Source organism: Protopterus annectens, chromosome 6.part0 (assembly GCF_019279795.1).
Source record: "Protopterus annectens isolate FY-2018-M chromosome 6.part0, PAN1.0, whole genome shotgun sequence".
In the NCBI taxonomy this organism is placed as follows: Eukaryota; Metazoa; Chordata; order Ceratodontiformes; family Protopteridae; genus Protopterus; species Protopterus annectens.
In genome coordinates this window covers 228,475,984-228,502,697 of record NC_056737.1, presented here as the reverse complement: position 1 = coordinate 228,502,697, position 26,714 = coordinate 228,475,984, and the positions used below count along the sequence as shown (strand labels likewise).

Sequence of the window (26,714 nt, the reverse complement as noted above, 5' to 3'; positions counted from 1 at the left end):
CCTTCCATACAACATTGAAAGGACATATTGGCTACAAAACCCCGACAGTATGCACTGCATTAGCATTTCCAATGGTATGTCATCCACTTTTGCAGCCTTGTCACACCTGAATTGTTTAATTGCTGAAACAACGTCATCAACTAAAATGAAACAATTCTGCCATATGCCTCTGGCACTGTTTCAATACAAGGGAACATATTCACCATAGGTTATTGAGTTAGTATTAGGCTAACTTCCCTTGTGGGCCATTTTAAGCCTAGCCAATTACCCCATGTAAGAATCAAACCCTGCACCTTGTGTCAAAAGGTAAGCACCTTAACCATTATACCAACCTCCCACCAGATTATGGATTTCTGCAAAAGATTCCTTCCACTTCTCAGCTATAGCCACAATGATTGTCAAAGTTTCTCCAAAGTGGAGCTTTTTATTTTTTTACAGAATGTTGTATTTTACATGGCAAATCATATCTACAAGCACAACAAAAATATGGATTTAATTTTGTCAAATGAAATTATCACATTATTAAAGTGTTAATATATACATGAATTGTTGCTTTAATAGTTGCACAATTATATAATATTTGTAGTTTTTCATGTGTATTCATAGTATACAAATGCTCAAATAGGGATGATCCTGTAAAAAAGAACATGTGATAGTCCTAGTTTCATCTGATTATTTATTACGTGCTGCAGTCTTAAGGTTGTTGAATGACATAGCTTAGATGATGTTGGGCATACATTTGCTCTTTCATTCTACTAATAAGCAACTTTTTAGGACAGAAACCTATTCTCAGAGGGCTGATTAAATTTTGATGAATGCAGGTGAAGCATTCCTTAGTTTAGGTACACAGAACAAGAATGTCTTTGTGTAGCATTTTAAGGATTCATGTGGGGTATGGCTGAGAATTTTAATATCCTACTGAAGACTTTGAATTTTATTTAGTTAGAGTGGACAAAGTCAACTAACAAAGGGCATTAATTGCGAAAAACTCCACTAAACAGGGTTGATACCGAAACTGATAAAGAGGACACAAGACAATAGCACACTCCCTTGTGTACTATTGATGCATCTTTTTTTTTTTGTATGATGCAGTTGCAATTTTTTAAAATAGTGCCCTGGCTGCCTCATAGTCAGCCTGAGACTTCCCATTGAAAGTCCTGGCAACTTGTCCTTATGGAAACAAAGAATGTTCCTGACCTGTTGAGAGATTGAGAAAGATCCCCACTGGCCAAGCTGTGAATCAAGAAGTATGAAAGAAATGCAGATAATGAATAATGCACAAGTTGAATTATGTGGCATTCATTCAGTGGCCTGTTGGTGGTTCTGTGTTCTATATATATATATATATATATATATATATATATATATATATATATATATATACAGTCTAACCCTGCTGGAATAATAGGATTCTGTAGCTTTCAATTACTTATTGTTGGCTTTCAGAAATGAAGCTGAGAAGAATGAATTTGTTTTTGCTATAGTAAAAAAAGAAAAACATTTTTACATGAAGCTGGCCTGGCCTTTGTGTTTTCATTTTCACTGTTATTTTGCACTTAAGAAAATACAAACTTTGGATTCCGTCATCCATTCATTTATATACTGTAAATATGTGTACAAGGATTTGCTCAGTCATTTCAGATATAATGAATTGCAATAATTTGAGTTATTCTAAATCTCCATACATGACAGTGTGAAAAATGGAGATGAGAAAATTAATCTGAATCATCTGAAAAAAAAATTAAGAGGGATGACGTTTGTTTTACTTTAAATGGTCACAGGTATGCTTTTCTTGCTCTAAAGGCACAGTTACATAAAGGACTGTACTCAAGAGAAACCACAAAGCTAAATGGCACTTCGGGACATTTCATAAAGGACAGCTACTAAAATGAGGTATGCAAGAGAAAAGGCTGATATGAGTGTTACAAAGGCAGCAAAAGTTAAATCTGATGCAGCAGAAGAAAGAGACAGATGTCTATAAAATGTTACTGTTTACACACAATCAAACCCTCATTAGAAATGGTTAGTAAAACTCCATAATGATATTGTCTTAATAGATGACAGTAAAAACATCACTGTTACATGTGTTAGAGGAATCCATAAGTCATATATGAAACAACAAGACAAGATCTAGTAATAGTTTTTGGCAGCTGTTATTACTGACCTACAGCTATTGGTGAGGAACACTAATTTGAAATTTCTTTTTCCTGCTAATGAGGGACCACATTCATTAATGTCAACACTAAGTGTACATGATCTGTATTGAAAAACATCCTTACCACATTTTTGGTGCTTTCTAGTCAATCTGAAAGATTACACTAAGTGTTCATGTAGTCTACACTTTGTGGTAATTCTTATGAATATGCCTCAGTATTTTAGGCCACAGGAAAATAGGTAGGCAAACTAACATTAGCAGGAAGAAGGTTTAAGTTATGCTTGTGTTGTCTGTTTACTCAGAATGGTGTACATTTAATGCAGGTATTAATGAATGCCAGGAGAGGTCTATATTAATTTTCATAAAACTGGTACCTTTACTCCTGTAAGTTATCCTCAAACTGAAGCTTTTCTTCAAATGTGTGAATAAGATATTTTGGACATCGTCAAAAAAGTATATATTTTTTTATTTAAGTAAGGTAGAGAATTTAGCACTTGATGAAATGAGATGAAGTCCAAGATTTATTTACAGAAATAAGAAAAACGTTAAAAAAACAATTATGTCATAAGATCAGTGTATATAATATTCGCAACAATACTTCTCATTGTATAGGGACCCACCCCTGTAGGTCATGTAATACATGCAAATACATATGTGAGAATATATCATTTCAGCATCCCAAAAAAAATAATAGGTACATTTTTTGCAGAGTGCAAAACAGGACCCATCATATATTTAGCTAAGTGTATACAATGTACTGCATTTTATATAGGAAAAATAAATCGACAATTAAAGGCTTATTTATAGGAACATGTAAATAAGTTTTTAATAAAAATAAAAATAATGCACTTGCTAAACGTGATTAGGTACAGAAGATAGTCATTTTAATTTTATCGTTATTGAATGGCTATTTATGAATATGAGAGGTAGTATTTTTATGAACTATACAGAGGAGGTTCAACTAATTATTGATGTGAATGCTATCCAATCAACAGGTATAATTAGATCATTATCTATTAAACCAATTTTAAAAAACAGAAGTGTAAAATATAAAAACACTAATTTTATTTATGTAATAATTCCATATATAATGTTATTAAAATTAATTATATGTGTTAAAATGTATTTTCCATAAATCTGTTTGACGTTGCTGTACTGGTCACATGATATATTAATATTTAAGCTGAGTTTGACAGGGTTTTTAAATTTTGCCTAAAGAAGCTGAAGAAGTGAAAATACATCCCACTTACCTGTGTTGAAGAAACACATAACAGAAAAAAAATCTGTTCAATAAACCAGACACTTGACCAAAAAACCCTGCACGTCTGTCTGTTGACCAAAGCAAATCAACCAGTCAGTACCATATATATATATATATATATATATATATATATATATATATATATATATATATATGTTCCCTTCAGAATCTCAAACTACTGAAATCTCAAATTTCAGTAGGACCAGAAAGGCGAAAGTGCAGAATACCGAAACCCCAGAAGTACAAAATTCAAAATCCTGAAGTTCGGAGATTTTGAATTAGCGGTTCTGGTGTTGCGGTGAGTGAGTGGATGGTTGCAGATGTAGGTAAGTGTTTGTGTTTTACGGATTTTGCGTAGGGGCTTTAGTGTGTGCCCATGTGTTTTGTTAGTGTGATGTGTGTGTGTGTGAGGGGAATGTAGCTTGTGTAGTGGTGTTTTTGTGTGTTTGTCTGTCTGTGTAGTTCATCCTCAGAATTAGTATATTTAAGTAGGGGGGTTTGGGGGGTGTAGCCCCCCACATGGGGGGGTGCAGGAGGGCTTGCCCCCCCACCTGCTTGTATGTCAGGTAGGTGTTTGTGTATGTGTAGGGAGGTGTATGTTTGTGTCTGTGTGTGTGTGGTATGTTTAGTATAGAAGTCGCGATTTTAAATTTCGCGCTTTTGGTGTTTCGACTTTATGGATTTTTGGTTTCATGGTCTCGAGATACTGAAATTCAAGATTTCAGTATTTTGAGATTATGAAGTGAATCTATCTATATATATATATATATATATATATATATATATATATATATATATATATACATAGATCTAGGACTATTGAACGAAAGTTTCAATACTCCGAATCCAAAATAACCGGATGCACTTTAACAAAAGCGCTTTCACTGAAAAAGCGCTTTTGTTAAAGTGCATTAGAAAAAAAGCAAAAAACAGTAAATCTTCTTTTATGCAGGGGGCGAGCCCCCCTGCACCCCCTGTGTGGGGAGCTGTGCCCCCCCCTACTTTTATATTCTCACTCCGAGGTCACACTACAGTGAGGAAAAGGGAATTTTCTCTTAACTGCACCATAGTGCGACTGGCACAACAAGCATACTTATCCAAAAGTGCTGCTTCGGTGAACAGCACTTTCGGTTAAGCATATTCGGTGATTTCTACTTCAGCAGAAAGTGCCTTTGGGGATCTGTACGAATCCCATATATAAATAAATAAATATATATATATATATATATATATATATATATATATATATATATATATATATATTTTTTTTATCAAAGAAAGATACACTAACTTTGAGATAAAAAAACTTGCGTTTAAGGAGAAATATCTTTAACACCAGTTCTGCTGATTTCAGTACTAGAAGTTCAACCAATTATAGGAACCATTAAAATGGTTTAAAATGAATGACTGTTAATGTTTAACCATATGATCATACATGAAATCTTTCAGTATTTGATTTAAAAGTGGGACTAGAACCAAGAATGCAAAGGACTTTTGTGATATTACAGACTATGGTATAAATGGAAGACAATATGACAAACTATATGATAAGTGTTAGACACAAAAAGTTGGATGAAAATGAAGAAAAAATGTGATTTTGGCAAGCAGAACCCTGGACTACTGTAAGTCTTTAGTTTCTAAAAATGGCATGGCATTAAAGCCCCCAAGAAAGTAAAATCAGTAAATGGTTTAATGTAGCCTGCCAATGCAAAATGAGTCTTTGATTTTGCCAATTACATTTCTGAAATGTATTTAATAAAAATAAATCAAGAGTTCACATCTGTGCAACAAGCAATGCTTTTACTGTAAAATAAAAGGTGAATTAATAAAAATACTGATACATCAATTTTTCAGGTAAATGACAAACTTGCAACTGCAATAACCTGGATTTGTCAGGTTGATAAATATGATTAATATATTGTGGTAAAAAAGGACAGGGATAAAGTATTTCTGCTTACAACTGCAACTATAATTAAGAAGACAGATTTTGGTAATTTTATGTACTTTTATAGGCACATATATAAAGTTTGATCTTGGTGCCCTGGGTTTAGTAAAATATAATTTGAGCTATGCTAAAAGGCATCTCAAACAGATCACAACAGATTTTATTTCCTCGTGTAAACCATTAGTGAGGCCAGTCAAACAGAATAATACATCCTTCTGCTCAGGTAAGCTAAACAGCTATTGTAGCTATAAGATTAGATATGTAATTCACCAAAAGAATAACAGCAGTGAAAACAACTTGTGTGCCTGAGCTAAGTTCTTTGTCACTGCTTTTAGTTTTGTATAGATGCTTAGGAGTGACTTGTATTTATCTTTCATTGTGTGAGCCTCTCCTTCAACCTCTCTCTTCCCTACATGATTTGAAAGTAAAGCACAGATTTTATGAGGAACAGTCCAAGCTATGAGGAATAAGTCTGGACATTCTGCAAAATTCTGGACAGCTAAGAAGTATGCATAGAATCATAATTGGCATCACTTAATATTAGTACTTCTATCTCCTGTTAAGTATCTAGTTGGTTTCAAAGATATTTCAACTTTTACTTTGTCTTCTTTGGTGGTGCAGTTCATTCTACAGTCTAAAAGTATGCTACATAACTATGTTCCCAGTCGGTCATTACAAGCCAGTGACCAAAAACTCCTGCTTGCCCACAAACCTATCAAATCTGTCGGGCATTGTCTATACTTGAATCATATTATGTAGCTATCAGGTCAGTGCACCTCCCACCCATCCTTCAAAAGCATTCTGAAAGGCTTCCTAGCCCAAAACTGGCTCTGTTCCTGCTCAACACCATTATTTATACCTTAAATCTCCTTACTCTCTCTTGTTCACTCACTTCCTAACTTCTATCAATATCGCTCCACTGGATTTATCTCTAAATATACAATAAGTATGATTTTCTCTCACTTTATTTTGCAAATCCTGTTTGCATTATACTAACTTACCTTTCATTTTTCTATAACCTAGCTAAAATTTCTCTAAATATTAAATCATTGTCAGATAACTTGTATCTATTCTTAACCAATATTTTCATTTTATGTCTAATCTGGTATAATTATTTAAACTGTAGTTTTTTTTTCTTTTTATTATTATTTTTAAAGTTGTAAAATTATTGTTCTTAAAATGTTTTCTCCCTGGGCATCTGCTTAAAATAGGCTTCTGCTCATACAGACTTTACCAGTAATCAAATGTCAATAAATAAATAAATAAATAACCTATAACTTTTACATTTTGGGTTATATGAACTTGTGTGCATGGAACAAAATCATGACTTAACAGAAAATGAGAAAGGGAGATCACTAAATAATGACAAACATTTGAGCTCCAGACTGCATAACTTCAGAAAATGCATTCAGTCACAAAACCTGTCATTCTAACAACTTTCCTAGTTTATAAGAACAATATTTTAAATCTGTACAAAGGAATATGACATTCAAGACTTCAAGTCTCTCTAATTAATGGGTGGTGCAGCGGTTAATGTTGTCGCCTCACAGCAAGAGATTCTCCAGTTCAATTCTCGGCTGGGGTGTTTTCTGTGCAGAGTTTGCATGTTCTCCCTGCATTCGCATGGGTTTTCTCCGGGTAGTCTGGTTTCTTCCCTCCACTGAAAACAGGCTCTGTGGTACCTAGTCGGACTTTCCCAGTCAACAAATGTTAAATAAATAAAATAAAAACTGTTCCTGATTTTGGGCCTTCATGCTCTTATCATTTTTGGCTTTGTCCAGATTTCTTATGCTAAGAGATTGGGAGATTGATTAGGAGAACTGCAGCTAAAGTTAGAGCCAGTTAATTGTTGACAACGCTGAGGATTGTCCCAATTATTATTGTTTGCCCATGGGAAGTGACTTCTAATACAAACTGCTTAATGTGTAGTTAACAATTTCCAGTGATGTGCGAACTTGAAAAAAACTTTGCTGTTGCTTGATCATGCTAGGACTTAAAGAGATCAATGGATCAGCAAGGAACCTTTGTTGACCAAAGAGTTCTGACTCTGTAATAGTACAGTGCCGATGAGTAGATACTATAAGATGGTATAAGATCACTAAGTAGCATATTGACTTTGTTGTATGCAGCCATGCCTGTGAACCAAAGGCCTTTCACACTTAAGAAATGCTGTAGAATATTCTTGTTAAACATGATGTAGCACCGATTTCCTTTAATGTGGGTTTGTTTTTTTTTCCCATTCTTTTAATAATTCACATAAAACATCCTGGGTGGACTTTCCAAACCAGTCATTGTCCATATGTATGGATCCAGTAGTTCCACTTTAATGTCATCATTGTGTGGCTATTCACTGTTATTTGGAAGATCCACTCATACCACATTGCCAGCATCAGATGCAATGAGTTGTATGTGTCTGTTTCACCAGAGATCCCAACTTATAGTCCTTGCCTTTAATGTGGAAAGTCTTGGCATGGTAGAAATTATTTACTATTACATGTTGCATTATTACTGAAGCATACAGGTATAATATTTACTTGTTCTGTCAGGTAGTGTTAGAAAAGGTTAAAATCATTTGTCTAGTTTGTCCACAGACCTGTAATCCTTTCTTGGTAAGTTGTGAGTAAGGAGAACAGTGGCAAAACTGCATTATCTCTAGTTAAGTGCCACTGAGCCATAAATCCTTTTACAGAGGTGATCTGGGAAGAAACTTCACAGAAAACAATAACTACCGACAGTCTGAACATAAAAATGCAGACTACTAATAGTTATCTATAAAAATAACTGAAGTTCCATTAGCCAAAGGTAACTAAAGGGGAATATAGATCTAATTTACAGTTCTACATTTTTAAGTCTGTTACTTGTGTAGTTATTCTCAGCATGTAATTCATATGAATGTATAGAAGCTAATGAAGCAAAATCAGTGAACTCAATGGTTAGAAACAAGTGTACTTACTGCAACCACTGGGAAGGCAGTTAAGACTAGAAGAAGAAAGTCTTGAATGTCATATTCCTTTGTACATCATCTCTAAGTAAATTTCAAAGCCTAAGGGAAAGTATACTACACGTTCTAAAATACTTTTAGAGTTTCAGGAGTCCATAAAATAAAAATGATGACATCATAACTCCTGCACAGAATAAAAAGAGCAGATGTTGCAACTTAGATGCTTGCATTTGCTGAGCTACAGTGTTTTATAAACTCCCTTCACTTGAATGGTCTGTAACTTCCTTGATAAGCTTATCCACTTCAGATGCAAAAGCATATTCCAGTGGCTCATTGTTCATCCAGCCCTATCTTCTGGCCTTGCTTTTCCTTAACAGATGGAGTTTAACATATCCAAGTCAACTTGTTTCAAATCTGCAAGTGTGACCTGCTACCCAAAATAACAGAGAACACAAAGCAGGACCAGTTAAACAAGCAAGATGATTCAGCTGTCATATAAAATGTCACTTGCAAAACTCTGAGATGCTTACTAGTCCTCCTGGATAATAAGTCAACCTGACATAAAGAGCTTCTAGACTGATCCAAGTAAAATCTTATGGACTTGAAAACAGCTGCTCCAGTGAACTTACTTTTAACTGAGGTTACCTTGATTAGCTAATTCTGTCACTTTTAAAAGCCTTATCACCATATAAGATGATTTTGTTTTGATTTAGGAATTAACTTTTTTATTATCTAGCATTTAACTTGCTTTATATCCCACCTCTTAAGTATAATATTAAAATTTTCTGCTTTACCTATTTCCTTCCCTCACCTCCATTTTTTTGAATTTCTAAGCACTAATCTCATGACCCAATATCTATCTGACAAACTCACTGATATACCTCTTTAAATGGTCAGTATTCAACATTTGCTAATGCATAAGTACCTTTTATTTCCAGTAAACATCTTTATTAAATTATCACTGTAATAGTTGCCTCATTTTTAATTTGAATGTAATCTAAATAGCAAATGTATGTACAATTGTTAATGTATATTATTTAATGTCTCGTTATGCATATTAATACATGTCTGTTTAAAAATGTTTGTAATATGTCTGATCTTTTCTCCTCAGGCTTCCAGGAAAAGGGTTTTCTGACTAAACCCATTCAGACAAATACAGTAAACAAAAGCAAAATAAAAATAAATAATCGGTACATCTAAAATATTAGAGGAAGAAAATAACACCATGTTTAATAAAAGTATACCGAATTATGCCTGTACGATAGCATTGCTTCCATATTTCATTTACAGAATGTGAAAATCAAAAGGAACACTGAGCAAATCCATGGCAAACACTTGATATATTATCTGAAACACATATGAGCAATTTTACCTAATATGTATACCGCAGTGGCGTTTATATCACGTTATTGAAAGATGAAAATAGTGAACGCTATTTCATCAGCCCCCAAACATCTAAACATGAAAATATCGAACATTCAGAACAGCAAATTTTTTCCCATGGAAAAAATTTGCTGCTCTGAAACACATACACATAACACAAGCACATCAAACAAACAGCAACCACACACATGCACTTAAATTCCTACATCTAATGCTACACTAAACTAAACATACACTACTATTTACCCACTTACCTTAACCTGCGCCCTAACCCTAAGGTCAGTCACTATCGCACACTCACCTAACCCGTGCCCTAACCCTAACTCACTTAAACCACCCCTAACCCTAAAGTCTGTCACTATCGCACACATGTCTAACCCGCACCCTAACCCTAACTCACTTAACCCGCCTCTAACCCTAGCATGCAAACAATCGCACACTTACCTGAACATAACCCGTAACTTTCCACCACAGTGCTAAGAATAGCAAATCCACAGAAACGGCCAACCAAATTCTTTCCCGAGGAAAGAATTCGCTGTTCTGCAGTTTCACTAGTCTTAGTGTTTGCTGAATAGTGTTCGATATCAGAACATTCAAAGTTTTAATACTTCGATGTTCTGATATAGACCCCCTCAGTGTGTTTCTTAAATGACACATCCTGATGTGAAATCATTCTGAGTATCTGACAGAAAAACACGGAGCTTTTTCTAGTAACAAATATACTTTTATATGCAGCTTTCTTCAGAACTTTAGTCACGGGTTAAGTAATAAAACCTGTCTAGAATACCTCCTATTCTCCTTGGTACGTCTCATAGAAAAATAAACTACTACAACTACACATTTTGTTTAGGGAATTTGCTTTGTAGTATTGATGTACTTAAAAGACAAGTAAATGAGATGGAATAATACCTGTTGGTATCTGCACCAGTACATATGAAGTACTGTCAGTTGAAGAAGAACGTGCATGTCTAGGATTAAACCGATAGCTTTCTGACCTCAAGATTCAATAGCAAGATAGATTCAAAAAAGAAATAAGATATTTAAAGTCAACTGTGACAGCAAAGTGGCTGGAGCTAACCAAACTGGTCTGCAAAGATGCAAAAACATTCATTAACAAACTAATATTACTAAAGAAAAGCTTCTAGCTCAGAGTTGGATCTTGATTAATGACTGCTGGCTCTGTAGTTAGCTTATTGAATAAATCTGACTAGCATACCTCTCAACCTCTCAGAACACGAAATCTGGGCAAAACCAAAAATAAGGGGAGACAAAGGCCCATCAATAGGTATGAATTTTAAATACTGCTCTTATAAACAGAAAGTTGCTAGAAAAAAGTTTCATGTATTTAGCATGCATTTTTCTAAAGGATATGAAGTCTGAAACTCAAATGTCTGTCATAATTTAGTGACTTCTTTCTTCAATAATTTGTCTTAAAACTACAAATTATATGAAGAACAGACTAAAAATGTGAGGCAAAATTTTGGACTGTTGACAGCTATGTTGGCTGGTCTACAACACTTCAATTCATTTGTCTGCTGCCATCTGAGATGTAGTTTGAGAGAGGTATTTTCCTTATCTACCTGGTTATAACTGGGAAGGCATTTGTTTAAGCAGCCTAAATGTATCTTTTTCTGAGTGGAGGAATCATTTTGGCATCTCTTTTATAAGTTCCCCTCATCTAAACTTCTCAAAGATTATGACCCAAAGGAAAATGTAGAAGATATTTTTATACAGTTAATATGCACCTAAGAAATATTACACATATACAAACCTTCCTTGGTAAAAAGGTAGGCATGATATTTTCTGTTAAGTTATGAAACAAAAGTAAAAAGAAAATTTAAGAAACCAAGAAAAGGTGGTTCATCTGACACTCAAGACACACATGGGTAAAGACTAAAATAGCCTGGTGAGTTTTTTCTGGGTTTCCATAATTTTAGTTTCTTTTACTAATTTATATTACTCCTGTACCAATCTATTTTAAACCCCAACCCCAAAGTGAATATCAAGTCTTCAGTTTGATCACCCCATTGACCAATTTGTTCTTTCTAGTGACACGAGTCTGGCAGCCAATTCATATATCTGAGAGGTGAGTGCCAAGTCTGAAGAATGGTGTCATCATCCATTGCAAGGATTGGGGAGCTTTTCATGTAGGCATCTAAGTCCCTCCCATGGCCATGACCAAATTTTGCTATATCTTGCCATGAGCAGCACATGCTTTCAAACATTCGTACTTCCAAGTCTGCATATTGCGGGTGTGGTTGTCTGCATCTTCCCCCTATGGACCAACCAAGCAATTGCCATTCCTCTCCCTTCTCCCCGGTTTGAGCTCCTCCTACTGTCTGGGAGTCCTAATTGAACCATAAGTTGCTAGCACAGAATTCAGGGGTTTCATTTCTCCTTGCGAATAGAGTTGGCTGCTGAAGACTCCTTCATAATTAAGCAAAGGTACTAGTAGAGGTGGTGGTCTTGGACACGGTGACAATTTTATTGGTCAAGATAGTGATGATTCAAGTATCACTGCATTAAAACTCTTCGTCAGTCTCTGGAATACCATGAATGGCTTGTACTTGGGCAAGTATTTTGTGAATGCCAGAAAGACATTCATCCCTATGATCTGACATAAACTTTTGTGTAACTAGTTCTGCACAATCATCAGACAATTGTGTTATGAGCTTTGTCACTACAGGATATTTAGATTTTTTTTCTCACTCGTGCAACATTTTGATTTATTTAATAGCCTTTTCAACAGTTTGCTGTTTTTCCCTGAAATGGAAACATTGTGTGACTTTGTTAAATATGATTTAATTGCAAGAATTAGCACAGTAGTGCATGTTGCATCATGGCTAAACAAACATGATAGTGAAAGTCTTTGGAGCTATTTGCCTATCACCTTCTCACTTATTTACATTGTTTGCTAAAGGTAGCATCCCTACTTCACAGTCAGGCACTAATGGGTAGAAAGTTGCAGTAACAGACAGTTTAAACAATGGATGTGTTAGACTCTCCAACAGCAAACTTAACAGGGATCACAAAGTGGCAGAACATCTACCATTAAGTGAGGTCATCCAAACGATGAGCTAGAAACAATGATCTACCACAATGATTTCATAAAAACAAAACAAAACAAAATAAAACAAACAAAAAATAACTGAAATATATAGCAGAGAATGTTGTTGTGCGACCATTTCCAACTTGGATTCACTGACTTGTATATTAGTGATCAATCATTTCCAGTGATGGCTGAAATGCTTTTGGCAGCATAGTGAAACTAGCAGTCACATCAATGAAAAAACATCAATAATTACTCAAAGTAATGAAAGAATTTAAAATACTGTATTAATGAGCTATGTAGTAGCTACTCGTGGACTACTTGTGATGGCAATGTAGTCAATATAGTACTTAGTTTAAAGTGGCCAGGGGAACTATAGATGACATGGTAAAATATAGTATGTAACCCATATCCTCATCTTAAATCATAGTTCTTCAGCATTTTTCATGTCAGGGGGATGTATGTAATGCTAGAGGAAATACACTAAAAATTATGAATGCCAGAGAGTGAGAAATTGTTACATCTTGCTGCTTCAAGAGACTTCCTCAGTGTAAATGAATAGCAGTCAGTTAATTCTTGTACCTTCTGCTTTGTACATCTGACTTTGGCAAGCATTATGCCTCCATACTTACTAAATATGTAATCAAGGCCAACCTTTGGTGAGCTGACACCCTAGATGAAGCACACCACTGTGCTCCCCCACCACACTGTGGCCTGTCCACACCATTCAGGTAATGTTTTTCTTCCCGCTCTCACAGTTTGTGATACTCTTCATTTTGTTCCTGCATGCACTCATTCATTCAACACATCATAACCAAGACTGTACTCTAATAACTGTGAAGAAAATAAGTGCATTAAGTTGAGGATCTGGAGCCCACTAGGCTCCCAGAGGTCATAGCTGGTTCTAGATGTTCAGACATGTATTTCAGAGCTCTTTAAACATTCCGTTTCTTCCAGTGATGGCCTGAAAAAAAATCTGGATTAAGAAAATAAATTCAGTCTTATTCTTCAACTTTGCTTTGTCCAACAGCCTTCTCGATCAAAACTTAACTTTAAAAACAGTGGATAAAGGAAGTAAATTAAACTGGGGGGCAGGGGGCTGCCTGGCCCCCAAAACCTAGTGGGATTCTAGATGCTCTGATGTGCATTTCCAAGATTTTAAGTTGCTTTTTTAGATAATGATGGCCCGAACAATAATCCTGATTAAGAAAAGAAATTCAGTGTCACTCTTTAGCTTTGCTTGTTCCTGCATCCTTTCAAGACACTCTAACTGAGCAGGACTGCATTGTGGCAAACATAGAAGAAATAATCAGAATTAAGCCCCCAGAAGCCACAGACGTTCTAGATGCTGGAAGTGCATCTTAAACATTTCTCCACATTTTGATGAAATGATGGTCTGAATAAAAATCCTGACTGAGGAAAGTACTTCAATGCTATTCTTGAAATTTACTTTTTCCTGCATCATTTAAACAGGCCTTAAGTGGCTAAGATTACACTACAGGAAATAACTGTATTAAACCCAATGCTCTAGGATCAGCAGAAGCCACAATAGTTCTAGATGTTCCACAGTGCATTTTAGAGTTTTTATCCAACTTTTTGATCCAATAATGGCTTGAACAGAAATTGCAAGACTACACTTGGAGGAAATAACTGTATTAAAGCCAAGGATCTAGGATCTGCTGGGTCAACAGAAGCCACAAGGATTCTAGATGTTCCACAGTGCATTTTAGAGCTTTTTTCCAACTTTTTCATCCAGTAATGGCTTGAACAAAAATTGCAAAGAAATAAATTCAGTCTTATTTTATTGTACCTAAGGCTTATTGCTCAAAACTGACAAAATAGCAGTTCATAATAAACTGAGAAAACAAATGTTTGCAAGGATACATACAGCATATATGAGAATAGTACCTGCCTTTCCACTCCCTTTCCAATAAAAAAATCACCCCTAGTGTTACACTTGGATGAAAGTGAATGTAAAAATGTCCACGGTCATACATATATCAAGCTACTGCTGTCAGAAAAGCAACATGCCTCCTCACCATATCTCTCTGTCACACTGGGACAACCTGTTGCTATCAGACATATAAACAGCATGCCTATTTACACACAATATACCCACTTGTGTATACACCTGATATTTGTTAGGAAAATAAAAAAAAATCAAAGTCATGTTTCAAACAGCACACTGCCCATATACAATCTACAATGACCCTCTGTGCACACCTCTGAAGTTTGGGAGGAAAGTTAAAAAAATAATGCCCACACTACCCCCAGCTGAACACAAGTTAAGGGCATTGTTCCCAGTCCTCAACAGCAGAAACTATAATGACCGCCTATGTACACCTCTGAGAAAGGCTGTTCGAGGACAAAGGCCACTAGTAAACTTGTGTCAAAATCCAGTTAATCAACCTAGGAGTGTGGGGGGGCCACCATTTCCCCAGAAACCCTGAAGGTTTGAATGTTATAAAATGCATTTTTTACTTTATTTTTGTGAAAGATGATTTAAGCCAAACAAATTACAAGAGGGTCATTTACTTTCTTCAAACAGCCATGTCTGTATGCAGTTCAGACATGTGACTGTGATAGAAGAGAATGTCCATGTAATGTACTTCATCTTTGCTACAAGAAAACAGTTGCCACACATTAAAGTATTCAGAATTGCTTTAGACATTTCACTTTAGTCATGCAAAGCTAGAGTAATAAGCGGGCAACATTAGACATTTAGTCATTTCCATCTATAGTCAGCCCCAACAATTATAGCTACTTTGTCTGTTCATACCTCAGATGTCTAATTAAGTAGTTCCTCATACCTTACATAAGGGCACATTAGTTTTGAAAGCTAGATAGTGATTGTTTAAGTGAATAAAGAATAAGAAGTCAGTTACTTTCAAGAGACAGCTCCAACCCTCACTTAGAAGTTATAGCTACTTCTGTGTGCACTTCATTTCATTGTGATATATTGTATTTCAGATCTGTAAACTTCCACACAAACACTATCCACAAAAATGTATTCCATGTTGCTTAAGACAAATCACGTTAATCTTGCAAATGCACAATAGCCATGCAAAACCAAATAATAACTATTTAAATGAGAAAAACAACAAGAGGTCAGTTATTTTCTACAGACAGAGCCCACCTCCATCCACCAATTATAGCAAAAATGTTGGCTGTGAATTGTATTCAGGTTTGTTCCTTGGGAACTGTAGCTGCACATTAAAGTATTTCAGGTTGCTTCATATAAATAGCAGCAATCCTGCAAATGTGCACTAATTCTGCAAAGCCAAATACTAACTCTTTAAACCCAAAACAAAATAGGAGGGTCAGTTACATTCTACAGACAGCTCCCACACATCAGTTATAGCTAAAATGACAGTCATGGACTGTATTTCAGCTTTGTTCCACGAGAAATGTAGTCACATATTAAAGTATTTCAAGTTCTTTTACACAAATCACAGTAATCCTGTAAAGTTGGAATAATGAGTAAAAAGCAGCTGTTAGTCATTTTCCCAATAGGCTAGCATTTTATGCTATTGTAATTCATTAGTTAGTAGACAATAGCTTTAACATCAACAAACATCTTTTGAGGAAAAAGAAACATATAATTTCTGTGTCTGACAGTAATCTTCAGTGGTTTACCAGGAAACAAATAAATAATAAAAACAAAAACACACAGAAAATACAAGGAGCATACCTCTTAATTTCTTAGCAAAAGAGATATGAACATATTCAAATATAATAGAGGAATAAATGCCCAAAATCAGGGGCATAATTTTAATATTGTTCTTATAAACCTAGACAGTTACTAGAATAACAGGTTTTGCATTAACATGCATTTAATGAAGGTTATAAAGTCCAAAACTTAAGTATCTTTAAGTATTTAGTGACTTCTCTCTTCAATAATTTGCTACAAAATCACAAATTTAATGTAAAACAGATCAAAAGTATGAGGCAAAAGTCTTGACAGTTAAAAAGTACATTTTGCAAAATCAGAGACATCTGAGGACTAGCCAGCCCCCAACGTTAAAAAAGATTTGGTTGTAGGTCAGTAATAAAAAAAATGAAAACAAACAAAACTTCACTGAGCTTTCTCTTCAGGTGGGTTCGTTTCAGTCTGAATTTGTCAACTTCTTATTCTGTCCCTCCCACAAGCTAACAACCAAAAACTTGCTGCAGTGCACAAACTGACAACGGCCAGTATACAGGAAAAAAAACTTTAATAACCAAAACCTTGCTGCAATGCATGAGTTGACTAACAATCAAAAACTTACTGCAATGCACAAATTTACTCTATTCAGGGAACATGTCTTTTGCAGAGAGAAGGGTATTCTGTCCTGATACTGGCTACAGTCATAAGAGATGTATTACAGGAAAAAAACTGCAGTTAGGCCATTTCTTTCAGTTGATGTATTAGGAGAGTCATATATAAGAGATCATAATCACTTGCTATTTGCACTATAACCAATAGAAATATGAGTATGTATATATATATATATATATATATATATATATATATATATATATATATATATATATCATAATTAATATGCCTATTTTTTCATTTAGGTCCCTCAGTCATTGTGCAGTGAAAGTTGTTCTGCAGGCTACAGGAAGGCACCTCAGCCAGGCCAGCCAATCTGCTGCTTCAAATGTATCATGTGCTCTCAGGGAGAAATTTCCAACCAAACTGGTGAGAAACTTAACATAAAACTGTATCTGTTTTATAAGATTCACTTTGGTGGTGTTTGGAAAATGTGTTATAATTTTCCTGCCATTTATAGTGTGTGTATATATTGCAGACACTATAAGAAAGAGAACCAAACCTTGACTGGATATAGCATTTCATTTAGTGGAATGCAGTACATGTAATATAGCTATAGAAAGCCATCATTCATAAATGATTTTAAAATATGTAATGTTGACAGATGGTTCTTGTTAGTTATTCTGTGCTGATGATAGTGGTGACAGGATTTGGTGCCAAAAATGAACCTTGGTGATATTTTGTACATATAATTTTCCTATAATTTATAGTGCATGGGTGTATATGTGTATAGTGCAGAAGCTTCAACAAGAGAAACAAAATATGACTCCACTGGTTATAAATTTTCATTTAGTGGAATTCAATACATATAATGTAACTATGGAAAGCCATCATTCATAAATGATTTAAAATATGTAATGCTGACAGAGGACTGTTGTTATGTGCTGATGATAGTGGTGACAGGATTTTTTGCCAAAAATTAAACAGCACACATAATTTAGATTCTCTGAGGAACAGCAGACAGACATTCACCCTCAGATTACTGACCTTCTGATTACAAACAGGTATTAGTCTGGGATTTGTACTTGAAGTTTACTGGATGGCTAGAAGGATGCATGAATTTTTACAGAAAATGTACATTGTGACATGGTTGTGCATATCTGCTTTAGCTTATACTTTCAGAGATAGTCTTATACATGTGTATGGGATGCCTGTATTCTAGTTTCAGTGATACTGAATTCAGCTGACAATGTGACTTACTGAAATAAGTGACCTTAGGATTTTTTTTCTGATTCATGTCCCAGAGAATCACAGCTCATAGAATTTAAGACAAGAGGAGAATTTTTTGACAACTGCTCAATTCTTTTGTTTATTGTCACTGACTAAGTTAATTTATTTTTGAGACCTTATTTACATGATAAAAATGGATCAGAAATAAGCAAGTTTGTAAAGAGCTTTGTACTGGAGCTCAAGATTATTTTATGCAGAAGTGGTTTGCAAACAAGTGTGATTTTTTATTTTATTTATAGCTCTATTCTAATTCAGATAACTACAGTTCTTGTAAATACAGACTTAGAATGCAGCTGTTTCTCAACATCATTCTAAAACCTGTTTAGAATACAATGGATCTTAACTTCATTGCAAAAATCAACTTGCAGTTCTATAAAGGTTTGCTCATTGATTAAAGGAAAATAATAAACAAACTCTTAAACAAGATACTATAGCCAAGTGTGCTAAATATCTAAATGAAGATGGTGCACCTTCCAGTGTGGTTATTTTCATTCAGTAACTTTTCTGCAAAACCCAGTTGTTTGATAATCAGCAGCAGACCAAATGGGTAATCCTCAGAAGAATTTTATGTATGGCAGAGCACCCCCCCCTTCCCATCTAATAAAGCTAACTGCAAAAATTAAGGGAGAGTCATGAATGCTTTTACAAACTGACAATTCATCTGCTGTTATTGACCAAACAGTCTGTGCAGAAAATTGAGGTTTGGGAACAAACCAATTTGTCCAGAGATATTTTAAGTGGTTAGTAAAAATGCTGGCAAAAGGGTCTAAAGGTTTGGGAGGGGAAGGTTGGAGTTAGGGCTGGGGAAAGTTGAAAGGGTTTAGGTAGAGTAGTGTGTAAGTAAGGGTTAAGTTGGAGAGGTGTGGAGGAAGTGAGGTAAATGTAAGGAGGGGCTAAAGAGAGTTTATGCGAGTAGCTGAGTAGAGAGGACAGATTGAGGAGTTAACTTGCTGCCTACCGTCCTTCCCTTCCTTAGACAGAGAAGAGGGGTCAGATTTAAGGAGGTGGGTTTGGGATGAAAATGTGCAGGGGTATGCTGCTCTGATAAGTAAGAGTAAATGAACGATTATGGTAATGATGCTTATTCTGGGGGAAGTGGGATGCATTGCCCTGGTATTTGTTACATGGACATTCATGCTGTGATTAATAAATTTAAGAATGTTGTTCAATAAAGTTGTGATTAAGAAAGTTTTAATAAAGGTCGTCAAATGGTATTTGGTGTAGTGTGAGTTATTGAAGGGGATTACACACTCTTCCATTGTGGGAAATTATCCACTTTGGACTACCTGCATAACACTTCTTGGATCCATGTTTTTGTCCCTTAAGGTCAGAGAAAACATTTACTTCTACAGTGGTATTTTTTTCTTCAATGCATATTAAACATGACCCTTCAGTATATGTAGGATTTAGGGCAAAATTTTCAGATGGTTTGCTTAAACCTTTTATTAAAAAGATGCAGGAAAATCATTTGTGCAAAATGGAAAGCCTCCTTATCTCAGGTTTCTTACTTTTGCAAAAGTGACTGAGTGAGTTTAAGGAAAAAACGTACGCTGAGTAAATTCTAACATGTTCATGCATATTTAACTACATGTCATTGTTCACTGTTAAGATAAATTCTGGAATTAAATTAATATTCTCACTAGTACAGAAAAGAAAGCTTCTGGAATGAGTTTTGCTATGGAACTTGCATTCACTTTTAAGGCAGCAGAAATCATTTATTCATTGGTTTATGTTTATTAACCAGTTAAGAGGGCAGCTCCAGATGGAACCTTTTCAGCTAGAACCTGGGTACACAGCAAGATACAGATGTTTCAAGAATATGTACAAACTGAGAACTATTTGTGCAATCAGATCTCTATGAACATTGTAGTAACAATATGTTAGAATGAAAAACAGGATGAAGTTGTGCACTTAGAATGGTTTCAGTCTGGGATTTGTTATTTTCATTCAAAGCAGGACAGTGCAGTCACAAGAGAGACCAGAGTTATAATATGTGTACTATATTTAGTGTAGTTGTATGGGAATCCAATATGAGTACTACTTAGATATCCAAAAAGTTTAGGAAAAGAATATACATACCCAAACTATGCCTTTTCATTGACATACTTTATAACATGGCTATAAATATTCATAAAAAATCAATAGATGTTTATGTAATTAAAATAGTTATTATATACAACCTGCAAGTGCATTGTACAGAGAAGTTAAGACATATGCAGTATAAAACAGCATTGTCCTCAGTATGAAACTAACTCCTGTTAATACTCTGACAAACGGGATGTACAAAAGAAACAACTTAAGAAACAAACACTTATGTACAATAAGCAATGCATTTATAGTTTTAGCCACTTACTTTTCATGTAGCACTAAGACAAACAGTACAACAGCAAAGACAAGCTGCACAACAAATAACATGAAAACTGTTGAAGTTCGATTGGCACAGACAAGCTGTGCATTGCACAGTGTGTAGACTGTTGGAGTAATGACATAGAAAGACCATACCCTTATTTTTACTGTGGCTCATTAGGTATTATTGTTTGAAAATGACTTATGCTGATTTACCTACTAAAGAATCCTCAAATGCTTCATACTTCATATTCTACCTCAGAGCGATTTCAGTAAACCAGTCGGGTCACTCCTTCTTAAACGTCTCATGTATGTCACTTCAACAGAGGAGAAATTGCATCTCAGATTCCTTAAAACTACAGGATAATCCCCTTTCAAAAACATCTCCTTCAGTTCATCTACAGCCTCCCTATCCACCAGTCTTAGAGGCTAGTATCCAATCTCAAAGCCAAGGACCCTATGAGGATATGTAACTATAAGTATGTTTTCTCTTTTACATTGCTCAAACATGTCTTGAGACTGCAGTCTTCTAGCTAAGAGAATAACTTGATAGATATGACATATTACACATGGGTTAGGGGTGAACATTTGCATTAATGTTGTCACTGCTTAGCTGACTGACACAGTTCACATGACCATGGAACTGGCATATATAATTTAGGTGGTATGGTATCCCCACATGGAGGGAGCTGGGGGTGGGGGACTTGCCCTCTGGAAAAAAAAAGAATTTTTTTTATGATTTTTGGCTTACCATTTTTTAAACTAAATTTTCCTTAAATGGTGAGCTGAAATAATCAGTGATGGCTCATACGTAATACTGTGCTTGAGATACAACTCCTCCACTTTTGCTTTGAAGTACCTTTCCATGCCATAAAGCACTAACAGATAGAATCTTGCTTTTTTGGACAGTACTAGGCCCTACATAAAAAGCCTGTAACTGTAACATTCCTCTTTTGAGTCACAACCTTTTCCAAACGCACAGCCTGTTGTATCATTTTCTCACTCTACTACATGGCACCATTTTGCTTAATTACCTCTTGGTTTAAGATATGTGGTTATAACTGCGAAAACTTATATTTATAAACTTTATACCAGGAACATTCACAAGCCATGCCTCCAGCACCTTTATATTGTGAGTCTGGATGATTTCCACCCAGTGTATTTCATACTGAATCAAATTGTAATTCAGTCTTCATTTGAACCACAATTTCCTTTTGTGTCCTACACTTTGTTTAGTAAGCGCAGACAGAGTTTGAGTTTGGGTATCTGTTTGCATATGTACATCTCATTAACAGTGTTGTTCTTTTTTAGTTCTCTTATTCCTGGGTGTTTTTGTTTTTATACATGCTGCAACCTTCTGATAGGAATGAAGCATAATGGAAATTTGTAAGGTGTAAAGAAAAAGTTAAACTAGTCTTTGCTGAACTAGTGGAAATTATATTTAATATTTTTTAAAAACTTTGTTCAGTGGTAAATCGCAGAGATGAATATGTAAAAAAGAAAAAGAAAAAACACTTGTGTTCCGTAGGTTGGTGCAATTAAGGAATATTGGCTAAAAGAAATGCAAACTGTAGAAAGTTCCCAAGTTGCGTGAGGCTTTTCTTGTTAGAATATCCCCCCAACCAGGTACATACTTTCCTGAAGGCTAAATTGTCTGGTGTTGCTGGAAGAAAAGATGTCATAGATTAGTTCAGAAATTACCTGAAAATTGAACATCTTGCTAATTTCGTAGTTCAGATTAATTTTGACAGCAATTAGCAACATACTCAGAACTACCGAATATTCACTCCCTTGATTAATGAGGTGAGTTCTATACTTTATATAACATCTTTAAAATAAACTCATGGCAGCATGGACAATAGGCTTAATATGTGATACAGTAAGAGCTGATACCAGTACCTGAAATCAAAATGTTACATTTTTATAAGTTAACATTCATTTATGGACCTGCAGGGGCACCTGTGAGAGAATGAACAACATCACTAATAAATATTCTGGCTAAGCTGTCCTAATCATGCTAAAAACAAAAAAATAATTTGAAATCTATTAGCTAATTAGATACAGAGAGTTGAAAACAACAGGTGTATTTAACAAACTGTGAGAGATAAGAAGTTATTCGACATCATTCATCTTAGGTCCTGCCTGTAGTTTGGGTGCCTGCTTCTGACACTGTGGTTGATAAGAGATGTTTATAACAATAATTAAGTGGAGAGTATAGTGAACTTGCAACACAGATTAAATGTATTTGCATGCTTAGAAGATAGTACAATCTTTAATGGACTAAAAGAATTTTCGTATAAAACATTTTGGAGGGGATTGTGATGAAGAAGATGTAAGAAGCAGAAGTGAATGAGCGAAGGTTATGCGTTATGCAATCATGTTGAATGCCTGTGAGTTTAAAAATGTATGGAATATATTTTGGGGACAGTATGACAGAAATAATCTGGATAGGAATTTAGGAGAAGAAAGAGGATGGAAAGGCATTGCAGGATGGAAAACCAGGGACAGCTGGATTTATAGGCGTGACCTGCACTCTGTATCAGATGAAGGGAGGAATGCATTTCTTCCTCTGTACTAACGGATGTGTGATAAAAGGTAACAGACTCATTCATAATTTCATTGCGTACTAGAGTCAAAGGTTCAAACCTTCAAAGCCTGAGTAACTAACTCAAATCCTTAAAGTGGTCTACCGAAATTTGTGCTCTGCAAACAATTTTTTGAATTTAAAGTTTCCACTGGACTGGTCAACTTTGTTTTACATAACGACAAATTGAAGCATCCTTTACTACCTTGGGTAACCCATCCCATAATTGAGCAATTTTGATATAGAACATTTTAATTTTTTAGGTTGAACAATGCAAACCTGCATTTATATCAGTAAGCCATTATTTCTGGTATTTACTCCATATGACAATGTGCTAATGTTAAAACTACTAACTCTTCTGAATATTGGGGAAAACCCAGGCTGAAACCCAGTGCATTTTTGGAAAAGTGCTGCCATGCTTTTTTTACAAAGTGACACAGTCTTTCTTAAATATTTCTGAATTTTCATCTGGGCATATGCACTATTGGTTTTAATATTTAGATGCAGGGAGGATTGGATCTCATCCTTGTTTAATGTGATTCAAAGAATTACTCATCTGTTTCTTCCTCTACTTTGAGCCACCAAAGAACATGTACAGGGCACTGAGCATGTGTTCATCTCACTGGGAATGCAGTGGTGCATTGAAGAATAAATGATGAAAGCTATAGCAGTTTTAGTAACAAGCTGGAAGATAGCATTACAGCTTGAGGTTTCTCTATCAACAGTAGTGCAGTGACTGACCTAAGAAAGGGTACGGATGGAAAGCAGAGTACGTACTACCTAGCATCACATGGTGGGTACCCTGCATTAGAACATAACAGCTGATGGTCTAAGAAGTTGTTTAAAAACTGCAAAATACAGCTCAGAAGATCTAGAAGCCCTATGTCTTCTAGAGCTTTTAACTTAATAGAGTTGTTTCCTGCACAGTTATCAGGGTGCAGTCTTCCTTAGAGAGAACGTGTTGAATAAATTAATGAATAACTGTAGGAAAAAATGAAGAGTAAAACTGTGAGAAAAGAAGAAAAAAGTACTCTGGATGACGTGTCTAGGCCAGAATGGGGTGGGGGTCTGGGGACACCATGTAATGTGCATGGGGGGACCATGGAGCCCTTTGCCTATGGTGTCAGTTGACCTAAGGCCAGAAAGGCCAGGCTGTGATTTTGTGTAGCCTGCTCTCCTTTTCTGAATTTCTTAGGTCACCAACTCTTCAACATTGTTTTCTCTTGCATCCTTTCAACACACCCAAACTGACCAAGATAATACTGTAATAACTGCAGTGGTAATAACTGTATTATGCCATAAGGGTTCTAGATGCAGGTGTTTTAGAGGCTTTTTTAAACAACCTTTTCGTTCAATGATGGCCTCAACAAAAATCATGTCTAAGGAAAGAAGTTCAGTCTTATTCTTCAGATTTCCTTTTTCATGCATCTTTTCACTGTGATAACTAAATTATTCTGGGAGATAATGTGGGGGCTACTAGGCATCCAAAAGCCATAGGGTTAAGGATGCTCTAACATGTTTTTTAGAGCTTTTCTCCAGTCCTTTTATTGGATGATAGCCTGACCAAAACCATGCATAAGAAAAACAAATCTAATCTTAATTTTTTATTTCAAGGAAGAAAAAAGTTGCTTAATGCTCAAAGCATTAGTTCACAATAAACTGAGAAGACAACAGATTTTGAGGATGCACATATCATATTTTAGAATAATACCTACTCCATCAAAATAGGTAGTCACTTTCTATGTATCCCCCTTTGGTGTTAAAGTGGGATGAAACAGAAGGCACAGATGCCATGGTCATATATTTCAAGCTATGGCTGTCATATGTATCTAGAGCATGCCTCCTCACCCCTACCCCCAAATGAAAGCCACTTTCCATGTATCATTCTGATATCAAGTAGGAAAACCTGAAAAAATGGAATGTAACAAATTTACTCTTAGTCAAAAATAAACAGCATGCCTCTTTACTCTCCATGAAAAGATAACCATCTGTATATGCATATGATGTTTGATTGTGAGGAAAATGAAAAAAAAAATATTACAATAATATTTCTAACTTGTCACTTTTAGACAGTACAGTGCTCCTATACAAGCTATATTGATCAATGTACACCACTCTGAAGCATGAGAAGAAAGTTAAAGAAATAATGACAGCACTGTCCCCGACCCAATACAAGATATAGTGACTTCTGAAGTTTGGGAGAAATGTTAAAGAAATAATGACATTGTCCTCAGTCATCCACACAAGTTACAGTGAGCTTATCTGTACACCTATGAGCAGTACTGGTTTAGACTAGTCGAGGTTCAGGGCAGAAGTGACTAATATGCCTGCATCAAAATCTATTATACAACTTTGCTGTGTGGGGACCACCGGGCTCCAAGAGAATCTGGATATTCTGTGATGCATTTTATCCCTTATTTTTATGAGAGATGACTGTTAAACTGAGCAGGTGACAAGTTACGTTCATCTAGACAACTCCCACCAAGCAGTTATATCAACTTCTATTACAATTTGGATATATGGTTATGATAAAAGAGGATAGCTGTATAATGTGTTTCACCTTTGTTCCCAAGAGATACCCCCACAATAAAATATTGCACATTGTTTCACATAAATCACATTAGGCTTGCAATGCCAGAATAATAGGCAAACAGTAGCAACCAGCTACTTATTTCTCTCAACAAACAGCCCTAGCAAGTGTATCTACTCTCTCTGTGCATATCAGGTATCCAGCTAAACAGACCATCTTAATTTTCATAAATGTTAACTAATCCTGCAAAGCTTAATCGTAACTATTTAAAATGATAAAATGACAAGAGGGTCAGTTACTTTCATCCAGCCAACCCCACCTGGCAGTTATAGCCACAGTATCTGCTGGCTATGTAATATTATTTCACCTTCATACAAACAAGCTGCCACACATTAAAATATTCCAAGTTGTTCCACACAAATCACAAAGCCATAAATACTGTCAAAAATATCTGTTGGATTACTACCACATCACTGTAACAATAATAATGCTTACTTCACCTTCTGTCTTCAGTCACATTGGATTCCCTCTCAAATGTCTAGAATTCTGTAGCATGTTCCTGATTCTTCCCCTTGTAAATTATTTATTTTCTTTTCTAGTGAAGAGCAGAAAATTACAGTCAGTCAGCAAAGCCACCCCTTAGTGATTCATTGTTGATGCTGTTGTGCTTTTAAAAAAAGGTTAACATGTAGCCTGCATGCCTTTGCATTTATATTTGAGCATTGAAAGTTCTCTTCTCCATGACCCTGCAACATTCAAGTCTAACATGACATGACTTGGAGCACCTCCCTCTGGGGCACCCATCACATTAGAGTATGTTTTGCTTTAACAGAGAGCTGTATTTATTTATTTATTTATTTACAGTAAATAAACCAATTTCAATTTTCTTAATAAATAAATAAATAAACATGGAAAGAGTACCACTACAAACACAACATATTAGGTGGCTGCCTAGTTCAATAATACATAAGG

General features: G+C 35.4%; 1 protein-coding gene across 1 annotated transcript in view; it reads left to right on the top strand.

The window, feature by feature from the left end:
• LOC122803813 (extracellular calcium-sensing receptor-like) overlaps window positions 1-26,714 on the top strand; it is a 152,574-nt gene that overhangs the window by 76,353 nt on the left and 49,507 nt on the right. The window contains exon 5 of the mRNA XM_044073498.1: window positions 17,298-17,421. Coding sequence (XP_043929433.1) covers window positions 17,298-17,421 — 124 coding nt within the window. The remainder of the gene's footprint in view (window positions 1-17,297; window positions 17,422-26,714) is intronic.